This window comes from Euphorbia lathyris, chromosome 9 (assembly GCF_963576675.1).
Source record: "Euphorbia lathyris chromosome 9, ddEupLath1.1, whole genome shotgun sequence".
NCBI lineage: Eukaryota > Viridiplantae > Streptophyta > Magnoliopsida > Malpighiales > Euphorbiaceae > Euphorbia > Euphorbia lathyris.
This window is the reverse complement of record NC_088918.1, coordinates 62403694-62415766: the sequence shown is the minus strand read 5'-3', so window position 1 is coordinate 62415766 and position 12073 is coordinate 62403694. Positions and strand designations below refer to the sequence as shown.

The 12073-nt window shown below is 34.1% G+C and overlaps 1 protein-coding gene across 1 annotated transcript; it reads left to right on the top strand.

Annotated features, from left to right (window-relative positions):
* Window positions 1-9281: 9281 nt before the first annotated feature.
* On the top strand, window positions 9282-11109 carry LOC136205350 (tropinone reductase homolog). Its single transcript, XM_065995895.1, has 5 exons — window positions 9282-9432; window positions 9512-9719; window positions 9794-10010; window positions 10321-10439; window positions 10671-11109. The coding sequence occupies exons 1-5, from the start codon at window positions 9356-9358 to the stop codon at window positions 10851-10853; spliced, it is 804 nt and encodes a 267-aa protein (XP_065851967.1). The 5' UTR covers window positions 9282-9355; the 3' UTR covers window positions 10854-11109.
* The last annotated feature ends 964 nt before the right edge of the window (window positions 11110-12073 follow it).

Here is a 12073-nt window from a genome sequence, read left to right as displayed (position 1 = left end):
TAAAGAGTCCATTTAAATTAATAAATAATGGTAACATGTTTTTATAATTATTAAAAAATAAAATTAAAATAAATAAAAACTTTTTAAAAGAAAATGAGGAAGTTGAACATAGGATATCTCAAATAGAAATAAGCATACTTAACCATCTCATCTACCTTTAAACATTGAAATAATACTATATAGAGTCAATATAATTCTTTTCAAAATATTACCAGACACCTTTACTAATTTTTTTCTCTCAATTGTCCGACGGTCTGCCGGGGCTCGAGCCCACCCCAACCCCTGAATGGTTATCAATGTTATATTCAAATATGATTATCGCTATAAGCACCATTTTATTAGTTGATAATACATAATATTATATTATTATTTATATATAATTTTATTTTTTTTGCTACTTTGTTATTATCAAGTTTTGTTAATTTGATATTATTAATTTTTTCAAATATGAAGAGAATTAGAGAGATTTTAGAAGAATAAATTTTATAGAACTCTTAAATATAATATGAATAAAATAATATTTTTTATAGATGAATATAATATAATGAATATATTATATTTTTTTATGAGCCACACTTCAGCTTTATATATATATATATATATATATATATATATATATATATATATATATATATATATAGTGATAATATCCAAAATTTGTCCCTACTGTTTTTAAGGAAATATAAATTTACATAAAATTTGACCTAGACCTAGACCTAAAAGGATTTACCAATTATAACCTAATAGGACATAAATTGGAGATTGAAGGCAATGGGTAAGGATTAACAAGTCCTAACTAATGAATATATACAATAAGAATAAGAAGATAAGATAATTACAAGAGAAGAAGATAAATAGAAGAGAAATCAGATTAGATTATGATACAATTTAGACTAAATCTTTTTTTTATAAGGAGATAGAAGATAAGAGAAGAGATTAGATTAGGATAGAATTTAGATTAAATGTTGGGATAATTACTAATCTAACCCAATGAAGGACCCCACTTTACATATCTAACCCACCTTCCTTTCATTTTACCAAATTAGACAAATAAACCCATTTTAGACAAAACTACCCTTGTTCTCATATAACAACCATCTCCTCTTTCCCTTTCATTTACTTTCACGTTCTCACAGCAAAATTCATCAACTCAACCCAAGATCTAAAGACATCCATACCCCATTCAAATTCATGTAAGTATCATTCCTTCATTTTTCATTCACATTACTAGAAATACACAGTTGGTATGCGAATATATTTGCTTGAATCTTGACATTTTCCGATTCCGCCATTGTCTCTCGATGTGTCGCATTCTGGTGCTCAAATGCGACACAGAGAATCAAATGCGACAAGGACTAACATATAGCTTGTCGCATTCATATCCATGTCGCATTTGCGGTCGCATTTGGCGGTCGCATTTGATGTAGCATGTCGCATTTGGCCGTCGCATTTTGGCATAGCTTGTCGCATTTGAGTCGCATTTTGGTGTATCATGTCGCATTTGAGCATCATTTACATATGGATTGGCTTTATTATGTTTTGATCACGTGTCCATTTTACTAAATGTAGAAGTATGTCAACCAAAGAGAGGTGTACGTGTTTTTTATCTTGGAATGGACTGTGGACCACAGAAGGAACTGTGATGACATACGTGGGTGGTAAAGCGAAGTTGTTGGTTTTGCCAACAGATATTGACTTGCAAAAGTTGAAAGAGAAAGTTTATGGTGCACTTCGCGTTGACTCAACCTCGTATGATCTCCAAATGTCCATGCAGGCGACATATGGTCCAAATAAACTGCGTGGTGGGATAGCAGATATTGATGACGATGAAGATGTCATGGGATTCATAGAGTATTGTCGAATGAATCCGACCGATTTGATTCCATTGTATGTTACTCTAAACATGCGAACAATACAAGCTTCAGCATTGCGACCTAACAAGGATGGACATGTTGGTCAAAGCAAACCAACGGAAGTAGTAAGTAATGATCCCACCATCGAACTGGATGCTCCTATACATGGTAAGGATGACAACGATTGTGGAAATGGTATCGATGATTATATGAATAATGATAATCATGATCATTATGATGAGCATTATGATAATGATTATTGTTACGATAATGGTGACAATGTGGAGAATGAAGATACCACTCAGAATGAAATTCATTTTAAAAGTGTTCATGAAACAGTTAAGCAATCTGAATGCGTCCAACGTATCCCATATGAGGATGGCGATGAAGATAGAATGAAAAGGATGACTGATCCATTTCGATGGCGTCCAAAGCCATGCGATGCGCCCGTGAATATGATTGCACCTAAACAATCAAACGGAGGTACTACTTTGAGGGTCAATGATATATTTTCAAACAAAGTTGAATTGCAAGATTCACTTGGAAAATATGCAATTGAAAATTCGTTTGAATGGAAGGTTTACAAATCAAACAAGTCTTTGTTTGAGGTGAAATGTAAGGATGTGGGCAAATGTAAATGGAGGGCTAGAGGGATCGTCATTCCAGGTTCCAATTTGTTCAGGCTTTCAAGAATAGATGGTATGGACATGCACACTTGTGGGAGAGATCAGATATGTCCGCACCATAGGCAAGCGGGGAAACGTGTTGCAGGGATACTACTCCGAAGCAGGTTTGATTTGGAAAATCGGGTGCATCGACCAAAGGATATTGTTTTCGATTTTGAACGAGATTTTTCCGTTAATCTCTCTTATATGTAAGCTTGGAGAGCAAGACACTGGGCATTGGAAGCACAAAGTGGTTCGCCGGAGGAATCGTTCATGTTGTTGTCGGACTACTGTGAGATGTTGAAAAATACAAATCCGGGTACCGTGACACATATCGAGACAGATGATGATGATCAATTTAGATTTTTCTTTATGGCTATGGGTGCATCATTGAGAGGTTTTAAACTACATATTCGACCTGTCATTGCCGTTGATGGAACTTTTCTAAAAGGTAAATATCCCGGCATATTATACATTGCAGTTGGTATTGATGCGAACAAAATGATCTTTCTTGTTGCATTTGGAGTTGGACCGAAAGAAAGTAATGAATCATGGCTCTGGTTTTTCAATAAATTGAAAGAGTGTCTGAATGATGTTGAAGATCTAGCCATTATATCAGATCGAAACCAAAGCATTATACATGCAGTTAGTTTGGTTTTTCCTAATGCTGTTCACGGGGCGTGTGCTCGTCATCTGCAACAAAATGTTAAGGCCAAATTTCGTGGAATTCGTAAGATAGATGAGGCGTTTTGGAAATGTGCAAAATCCTATCGGGTATCTGATTTTGAGGAATCCTTTGCAACACTTCGTTCACTACATTCCGGTGCTGTCGAATATTTACTGCAAGCTGGAAAAGAGAAATGGTCCCGTGCATTCTTCTGTGATCGTCGATATAACATTATCACGACGAATGTCGCAGAATCATTCAACGCGTTAATGGTGGAGGCTAGACGTCTACCAATCACAATGTTGGTAGAGTTCATACGCATGACACTACAAAAATGGTTTTACGAGAGACGTACAGAAGCAGGTTATAAACGTGTATTCTATTTTATTTTATTTTATTTATACATACGTAATTATTTACGAGATTAATATGTTTCTGCAGAAGAACGTGTGGGCTATTTGGCAAGGAAGCCGGAAGAAAAGATGATAAAGCGTGTAGGGGCAGCGATACGTTGTTCATATTTCCCTGTGGATAATCACACCTTTCAAATCGGTGATTGGGTTAAGGGTGGACTTGTTGATTTAAATGCAGGAACATGTACGTGCAGGAAATGGCAACTAGCCCAATTTCCATGTGAACATGTATGCAAAGTTGCTTCCAAACATAGGATGGATAACGCCTATAGGTGGGTGCATCGCTACTACACCAACGAGTCACTTAAGTTGGCATGGGGTGAGTCGATATATCCACTTGGTCATCAATCAGAATGGAAAGTGAACGAGAATCCTATGAAAGTGCTTCCTCCTAAGAAGGAGGGGCGGTCTGCTGGTCGACCAAAAGGTCAAAAAAGAAGGCCATCCGTGGGTGAAGATGTAATTCGCACAAGGTGTAGCAGATGCGGAAGCATCGGTCATAATCGTTTGAATTGTCCATCCATGCTTCCAAACACTACTCGGCTTCCTAGTGTAATCTCAAGTTCAGCAAGTTGTTCTAACACTACTACCTCGAAGCATTTATGATCGAGTTGATTAATATCATTTGTCTTTAGCATGTGCTTGTTTTAATACTGTATGATTCTATTGGGGACAAACAAATTTATCTTGTATTTTACGCGACAATACTTTAGCTTGTTTGAATACTTCGTGTCGCATTTGAGCGCATTCCATTCAAATGCGACAAGGTTTACAACAATTCTAGTCGCATTTGTGTGTTGAATGCGCTCAAATGCGGTTCAGCAAATTCCTTGTGTGAATACTTCGTGTCGCATTTGAGCGCATTCCATTCAAATGCGACAAGGTTTACAACAATCCTAGTCGCATTTGTGTGTTGAATGCGCTCAAATGCGGTTCATCAAATTCCTTATGTGAATACTTCGTGTCGCATTTGAGCGCATTCCATTCAAATGCGACAAGGTTTATAACAAATATTACATAAATATTACATATATAACAAGATCATGCATCAGATTACAATATCATTTGAAGTCTAACAAACGTCCATGAAACAACTCAACCGTAAGTCGTAAATGAAAGAAAGTGCCATCCGTAGAACTCTTTCTCTTCATCCTCAACCACAAGACGCGCGTCTGGAGGATCAGCAACCTTACATTGCAAAAAAAAAAAAATAGCAATGTATTGGTAAACAAATACAAAATAAAGAGAAACATACAAATCTCATTCCACTTACAGAAAACGTTTCTCTGACTGCTTTGTTTGAGGGGACTATTCTCTGGGTCCATCTCAGCAAGCCTGGAAGTGGGTTGCCACTTCTCATTGTGTAATATGCATGAGTCACATTCCACAACTCAAGAATCCAAGTCTGCAAATAAGAGGGTATCCCTTGATAAGAATTATAACATTGTCGCATTCCATTTGAATGCGCTCGAATGCGACAAGGTTAGAACCCAATATTGTCGCATTTAGTGTTGAATGCGCTCGAATGCGACAAGGTTAGCAACCCAACCTTGTCGCATTTGAGCGCATTCAACACTAAATGCGACACAGATGCAAATTTGGTTATCGCATTCGGGCGCATTCATACACCAAACATATATACACAAATCATACATGGAATACGTGTGCAAATCCGATAAGTTGATATGGAACATGATTCCTATTTCCCACTGCACTTGCCTCTAATTGCTTCAGTCTTTTGCTAATAGCCCAGTCCAAGAATCTATATGTCTCCTCCCAAGCCAACGTCCCCCATGGAAACTCATTAAACAGTCTTGGATAATCTGCAAGATCCAAAACCCAATCCTTTGCATGCCTCTCATTAGCATTATCCAATACATTGCCATGCACAAAGTACAACATGGCAATCATCACAGCATCTTGGTTAAATCTGTCAGTCGCATTCTTCTTCTTCCATTGTACACTTTGCAAAACTTCCAAGAAGTTAATTGTCGTTATTGTCTGGTATTGCTTGAAGTACTTATTTCGCAACCAATGCGGCATCTCTAATTCATACATTCTTTCCATGAATTCCCTAATGTTTACCCCAAACCTTAAACCACTTATCAAGCCAAACTCCCAATCTCCAAACCGCATATCAACTCCCCTCACCCTGAACCACATCTCCCTGTGTTTCCTTTCTTTATGTTTAATCTCCCGTGATAGGACATGATGCACTATGCCAGAAGAGAAACTAGCAACCTTCATATCCAAATATTGACCAAAACATGTTTTCCTATACATTTCTAACTGCTTTTCACTCAAATACTTCTTTATCATGACCCCAGAATCCACGTTAAACCTCACTGTTACTTGAGCATCCGAATTAACCGCCTTGGGATATTTGAAAATGGAACTATGTTTTCTCTTTTTAGATTCACTGGGATCATGCTGTAACAATTTTAAACATACACACATTAAATTCTCTAACAAAACTGACATATTCTATGTATAAGGCTTACAATCATGTCGCATTCGTCTGTGAATGCGCTCAAATGCGACAATGTTTCATGGTGTAGATTGTCGCATTTGAGCGCATTTAGGTAATAAATGCGACAGTTTAATGGAATGGCTCGTCGCATTTGTCGCATTTAGGTAACAAATGCGACACTATGTTCACGTATAATACCTTGTCGCATTTGAACGCATTTAGGTAACAAATGCGACCATATCTACATACAGTTAACATACGAGCGCATTCGAGCGCATTTAATCTTCATTAATGGCGGTAACAATAGGGAAGAAGATGATGCATGCTTACCTTATGCTTCGTCCGTCCTTCCTCTTCGCTTGCCGCCGCCGCCGTCGACTTCCGTTTTCTCGCCATAACTTCCGCGCGCAGAAGAACGAAACGGACTGAAACTGGTGTCGAGGTAGGAGATGAAAATAAAAATGAAAATGTAGAGAAGAACAACCCGGATTATATATAGTGATGAGTTCAAAACGTAAAATGCAGTTGAAACGAACTGAAACTGAAGAAGATGAATCACAATGAAGTTGAATGGGAAAGGTCAGGTGAGGAAGTCGAAGTGGAAGCAGCGGGAGGTAGGAGATGAACCTTCAAACTAAAACAAGGGTAGTTTTGTCCAAAATGGGTTTATTTGTCTAATTTGGTAAAATGAAAGGAAGGTGTGTTAGATATGTAAAGTGTGGTCCTTCATTGGGTTAGATTAGTAATTATCCCTTAAATGTTTAGATAAATAGATAGATAGAAGAGAAGAATATAAATACAACATCATATGTAACTTAAGTTTATTACATTGCATTACTATACCTAGCCACTAATTCTCATATTTAGGGGGTGTTTGGTTGCTCCTTTTCAGGCTCATTTTGTCTTTTCACTTCAAAAGGGAGAGTTTTAGATGTTTGGTTAGTGACCTCCTGTTTGCCTTTTACAATTGAAAAGCACCGTTAGATGTTTGGTTAGTGACCTCTTGTTTGCCTTTTACACCCGAAAAGCAGTCTTTTACAAAAGCAGAGAATCTCTGCTTTTTGAAAAAGCAGCTTTTTCTAACAGCAAACAGCAAACCGTAACAGCAACAGCAACAGCAAACTGCAACAACAACCATAACGGTAAACAACAATAGCAAACAGTAGGTAAAACAAACGGGCCCTTAGCCTCGGAAAAAGACCGAATACTTTTTACTTAAATTTCAAAATTCACAAATCCTCACAAACAACCTAAACTAATCTAATTTGGACTAATTTATCAACGAAAACATGGATCGGAGGAGGGGCGGCAAAGGAAATGGACTTATAGTACGTAATTTCGTTTGATTTGGATGATTTTTATACGTTTTTTGAATCGGATTTGTGTTTGAACATGTTCGGCCGTCGTTCAAAGACAATTGTTCGGACTTGGCAATGCCACACCGTTTGCAAATCCTAATTTGGGCATTTTTATGTTTATTTTTATTTCTTTTTTACTTTGGCTTGAATTTCTGTTTTTCCTCTTGAAATTGTTTTTTTTCCCATCAGATTATCCCTAAATATGCTGTAATTACCACATTTCCATATATATAACAAAGAGAGTTTTCCTAATCAAGGATTTTTTTAAGGTTAGTTTCTCGGACTCAGTAGACATTTTTAAAGTGGATTATTTCTCAATTAACATTTATTACGTACACTAAATTCCGATTTTAAAATCTTTAATTTAAATGATTTTAATACTCAAATTAACTCTAATTTGTTACATGAAGATTAAGTTAATCCAAAGCAAACTTGTCAATTTATTTTAGTACTTAAACTTATAATTCTTTATCATACCATCACTTATTAATATTATTATTATTATTAGCATGTTATGCATTCTTGAAATAAGTTTGTTTCGAATTTAATATTGGTCCAGAAGTTTTTGAGTTTTTCTTGATCAATTACTATAGTTTTAAAAGAAAGAAGAAGAGTAGAAAATTGTGCTGTATATTAATTGTTACGTTCAATTCACTGTATGTGAATTTATAGAATTACAGCAAAATTGAAATACATAATTTTTGCCAATAAAATCTCAACAACCCAACTGATCTCAGCAAATTTGAATTAAAATATAAAACAGATTATTTCAAAATTCGAAAAACAGAATAAAAGATAATTGCAGATTCTGAATCCCTATAAATCAGGAGTAAAATAATGCATAAATCAACAATTACACATTGAGTTTCTAACTAGAAATACAAATATCAAATTTAGTTAAAAATGCGTAGCTAGTTTTATCTACATATAACATAATACTTTTACCGTTGGAAAAGAGATTTTTGCATGTTTGGTGTAGCTAAACAAAGAATAAAAGAATAAGCCATGCCATTTTAATCAAATGTACATGATGTTCGTTCAGATGAGAAGCTCAATGTATCATATTAAAATATCGCGAGTTGATAAATGAAAAATGAAAAACATAAAAGCCTTTGATTTTTTTTACAATATGAAAAAAAAGAGAAAAGTTTTCAGGAAACAAAAGAGTATTTAAGATCTTTTTGTTTCACCTAGTGTTTGCTGTTTGTTGTTGGAAAAAACTGTTTTTTCATAAAACATAGATTCACTACTTTTGTAAAACGTTACTTTTCAGATGTAAAAGCCAAACAAAAATTCCTTAACCAAACAAATAAACTCACCATTTTGAGTTGAAAATATAAACATGAACATGAAAAAGAACAACTAAATAATTAATTAAGACAATTGAAGCTGAACTCTACATGAAATGAAATTGATTAATTATATAAGCTCAATTATTAAATAATGATTAACATAAAATAAATTGCTATTCCAGCTCATTATTAGATTTTTACAGCTTCCCTTAATGTTAATTCTAATAAAAACAAAAGTGGGAAATGAAATAAAACATAGAATTCACAGTTATTTTTGTAACTTCCATTTTCATGGCAAATTGATAATATTTCCACTGTGTAATTTGTAAATAAGTAACAATAAGAAGAAAAAAATGAAAAATAAAAAACAAGAAATGTCAATAGTTGTCACAATCATCAATTGGAGTATTGGACAACAATTATAGATACAAACAAACAAAATTTAGTATTTTGGTTTTTTCAGAAAAATGGAGGGCCACTCAATTTATTATTATTATTATTTATGTTTTTTTCCTTAGGAAGTACCCCAATTTGGACCAACACCAATCTATCAATTCTGAAAAACAGGAAAGTGGTTACAGAGGTTATAAAAGACAGGCATATACAATGAAATGAAATCCACATTTATTTATTAAAAATGGAAGGATTGGGAGATAAGAGATGGTCTCTCAAAGGAATGACTGCTCTTGTCACCGGTGGATCCCGAGGGATCGGGTAATTTTTATCTCTTCTTCTTCTCAAGTTTTCTAACAAAAAATATCCTTTAATTTCCTTACATTTTACATAAATATAGGTATGCTATAGTTGAAGAGTTAGCAAAATTTGAGGTTGTCGTTCACACATGTTCCCGCAACCAAAATGAACTTGACGACAGTTTACAACAATGGCAAAACAAAGGCTTCAAAGTAACTGGATCGGTATGCGATGTATCACAAAGAGATCAAAGGGAGAAACTCATGGAGACAGTCTCCTCTATTTTTCATGGCAAACTCAATATACTTGTATGTTTTCTTTTTATTAGTTTTTTTTAATAAGAGAATGAATGGTATTATTAAATATATATGCTTTGAATTAGGTGAATAATGCAGGAGTAGCTAAGATAAAAGAGATAGTTGATCAAAAAGCTGAAGATGTCTCGATGATAATGAGTACAAATTTTGAATCGTGTTTTCATCTATGTCAACTTGCGCATCCTCTAATGAAGGCTTCAGGAGGTGGAAGTATTGTTAATATTTCTTCCATTGCAACCAATGTCGTTGCGATGCCCGGCGCTGTTTATGCCGCATCTAAAGGTATATATATATATATATATATAATTTACAAATAATAACATCATAATATATACAATTTTGTATCAACATATGTAAATACTGAGTTGAAACCTCAAAGATTTTGCTTTAAAGTATAACTCTATCCAAAATTTTAGTTCTCTTAGTTTTGAAGCACACATTTTCATGGGCTAGTCCGATTTAATCGAGTTTTACATTAAACTACTTTATTCAAGTTTAGTCTAATACGCATTATATTTACATCGGATTCGAATCAGATAGAGCCAAGTTAAGAATTTGATTTCTAAGCTCACCAAATCCGTTTTTTCGGCAGGAGCTATGAATGAAATCACAAAAGGGCTCGCATGTGAATGGGCAAAGGATGGGATTCGTGTAAATGCAGTTCTACCAGGGGTCATTCAAACCTCAATTTTGGAGTCCCTCAATGATGCTGTAAGCATATATATTAATCTATTTTGCATTAATTTTCATCTGGTTAGTGACGGATCAAATGAATTTAGTCCATCACTGTTAGATTTAAGCTTATCAAAATCATTGTAAAGTTTAGATTCACACCTTCTACATCTAATTGTGACGGACCAATTTGTTATGATCAATTAATTAATTACATTTGAAATAACATATATAAATAATGTATAACTAAATTTTTTTTTATGTTGACAGGAACCTAGTAATGTCCCTATATTTGTATCAAATCTGATAAATAGAACTCCGGCTAAACGAATGGGAAAGCCAGAAGAAATATCTTCAATGGTGGCATATCTTTGCTTTCCATGTGCTTCCTATATAACTGGTCAAGCTATCACTGTTGATGGAGGACTTTCAGTTAATGCACTAAGTAACTAATCATGTTCAGGGCATATGTTGATAAATTTTCCACTGTTTTGTAAAATAAATAATAAGAAAAACCAACAACATTATATGGTTGGTGCAATGTCTTGATCATTTTTTCACTACAAAAGTTTAAGGTTGTGAACCTATCTCTGAAGGGTATAATAGTCGATCTCTTTATCTATTATACCGATTTCTCAGGTCTAGTAGATTGGGTGGTGACTTTGTACAATTCAACTATACGTTGTTTAATGTTACATTTTACTAAGCATTGATCATTTTGTTGTAATCTTGCTACGATGCACTTCTTTTCCAAAAGGGTGGTGAGATTTTCCCGAAAGTATCGTGCACTCACAATAACACTAAAATTAAGCATTATAACAACAATAGACTCAGTGGGTGTCTTATTTTTTCTTTCAACTTTTCCATTCATCTCAAGCGAGCAAGGTGAAGGGATTTCATGTATGATTCCATATGAGTTGTAAAATTTAATAAACTTGCTACAATCATGTTTTGATATCCTTGAGTTCAGCCACGTTTTCCGGGAGCAGAACCGTGTTGTAGATCACTTGGCGGCGGCAGGCCATGAGGGGGTGTTAGGTGTTTCTACCCTTACCGTTCCCCCTATCGCTTTTTCTCCTCTTCTTTTAGAGGATAGGATTGGGGTTAGCTTTCCTAAGCTAATCCCGGTGTAGTTGCTTGTTTTGCTTTGCTTTCCTTTCCTTTTCTACCAAAAAATAAATAAATAAATAATAATTTTTTTTTCAAATATATTAATTTCGGTGTATATGTATTTTAAAAACTCTATTAAAACTAATTAGATTAAATTTGAAACTAAAAGATAATTTTTTTATGTATATAACTAAGGGCAATTTTGGACTTTTAGGTTACTAAAGGAATGACTAAAGAATTGATTAAAATAAAACTTAAAGACCTTATAATAATATGATGGACTTACTAGCGTGTTAAGTAAAAATATAAGGGCTTATAATTATTTACCCTATTATATATATATATATATATATATATATATTTTTTTTTTTTTTCAAACTAAAAAAAATATTATATTTTTTTAAAAAAGTAATAAGAAAGCATGAGCGGGAGGGTAGTTATTAATATATTTTATTTATCTTTTTTTTAATATATATTTTATTTGTCTTTATTTACCATCTTCTATGTTTTTTTTTTGAATCACCATCTTCTATGTTTATAATTCAATATTTAATATTATTATA

Excerpts from the sequence above, each read along its gene's own strand:
- LOC136205350 (XM_065995895.1), top strand. The coding sequence starts at position 9,356 with ATGGAAGGATTGGGAGATAAGAGATGGTCTCTCAAAGGAATGACTGCT. Across the intron at positions 9,433-9,511 it reads GGTGGATCCCGAGGGATCGG|GTATGCTATAGTTGAAGAGT; the intron begins GTAATTTTTATC and ends ACATAAATATAG. Across the intron at positions 10,440-10,670 it reads TGGAGTCCCTCAATGATGCT|GAACCTAGTAATGTCCCTAT; the intron begins GTAAGCATATAT and ends TTATGTTGACAG.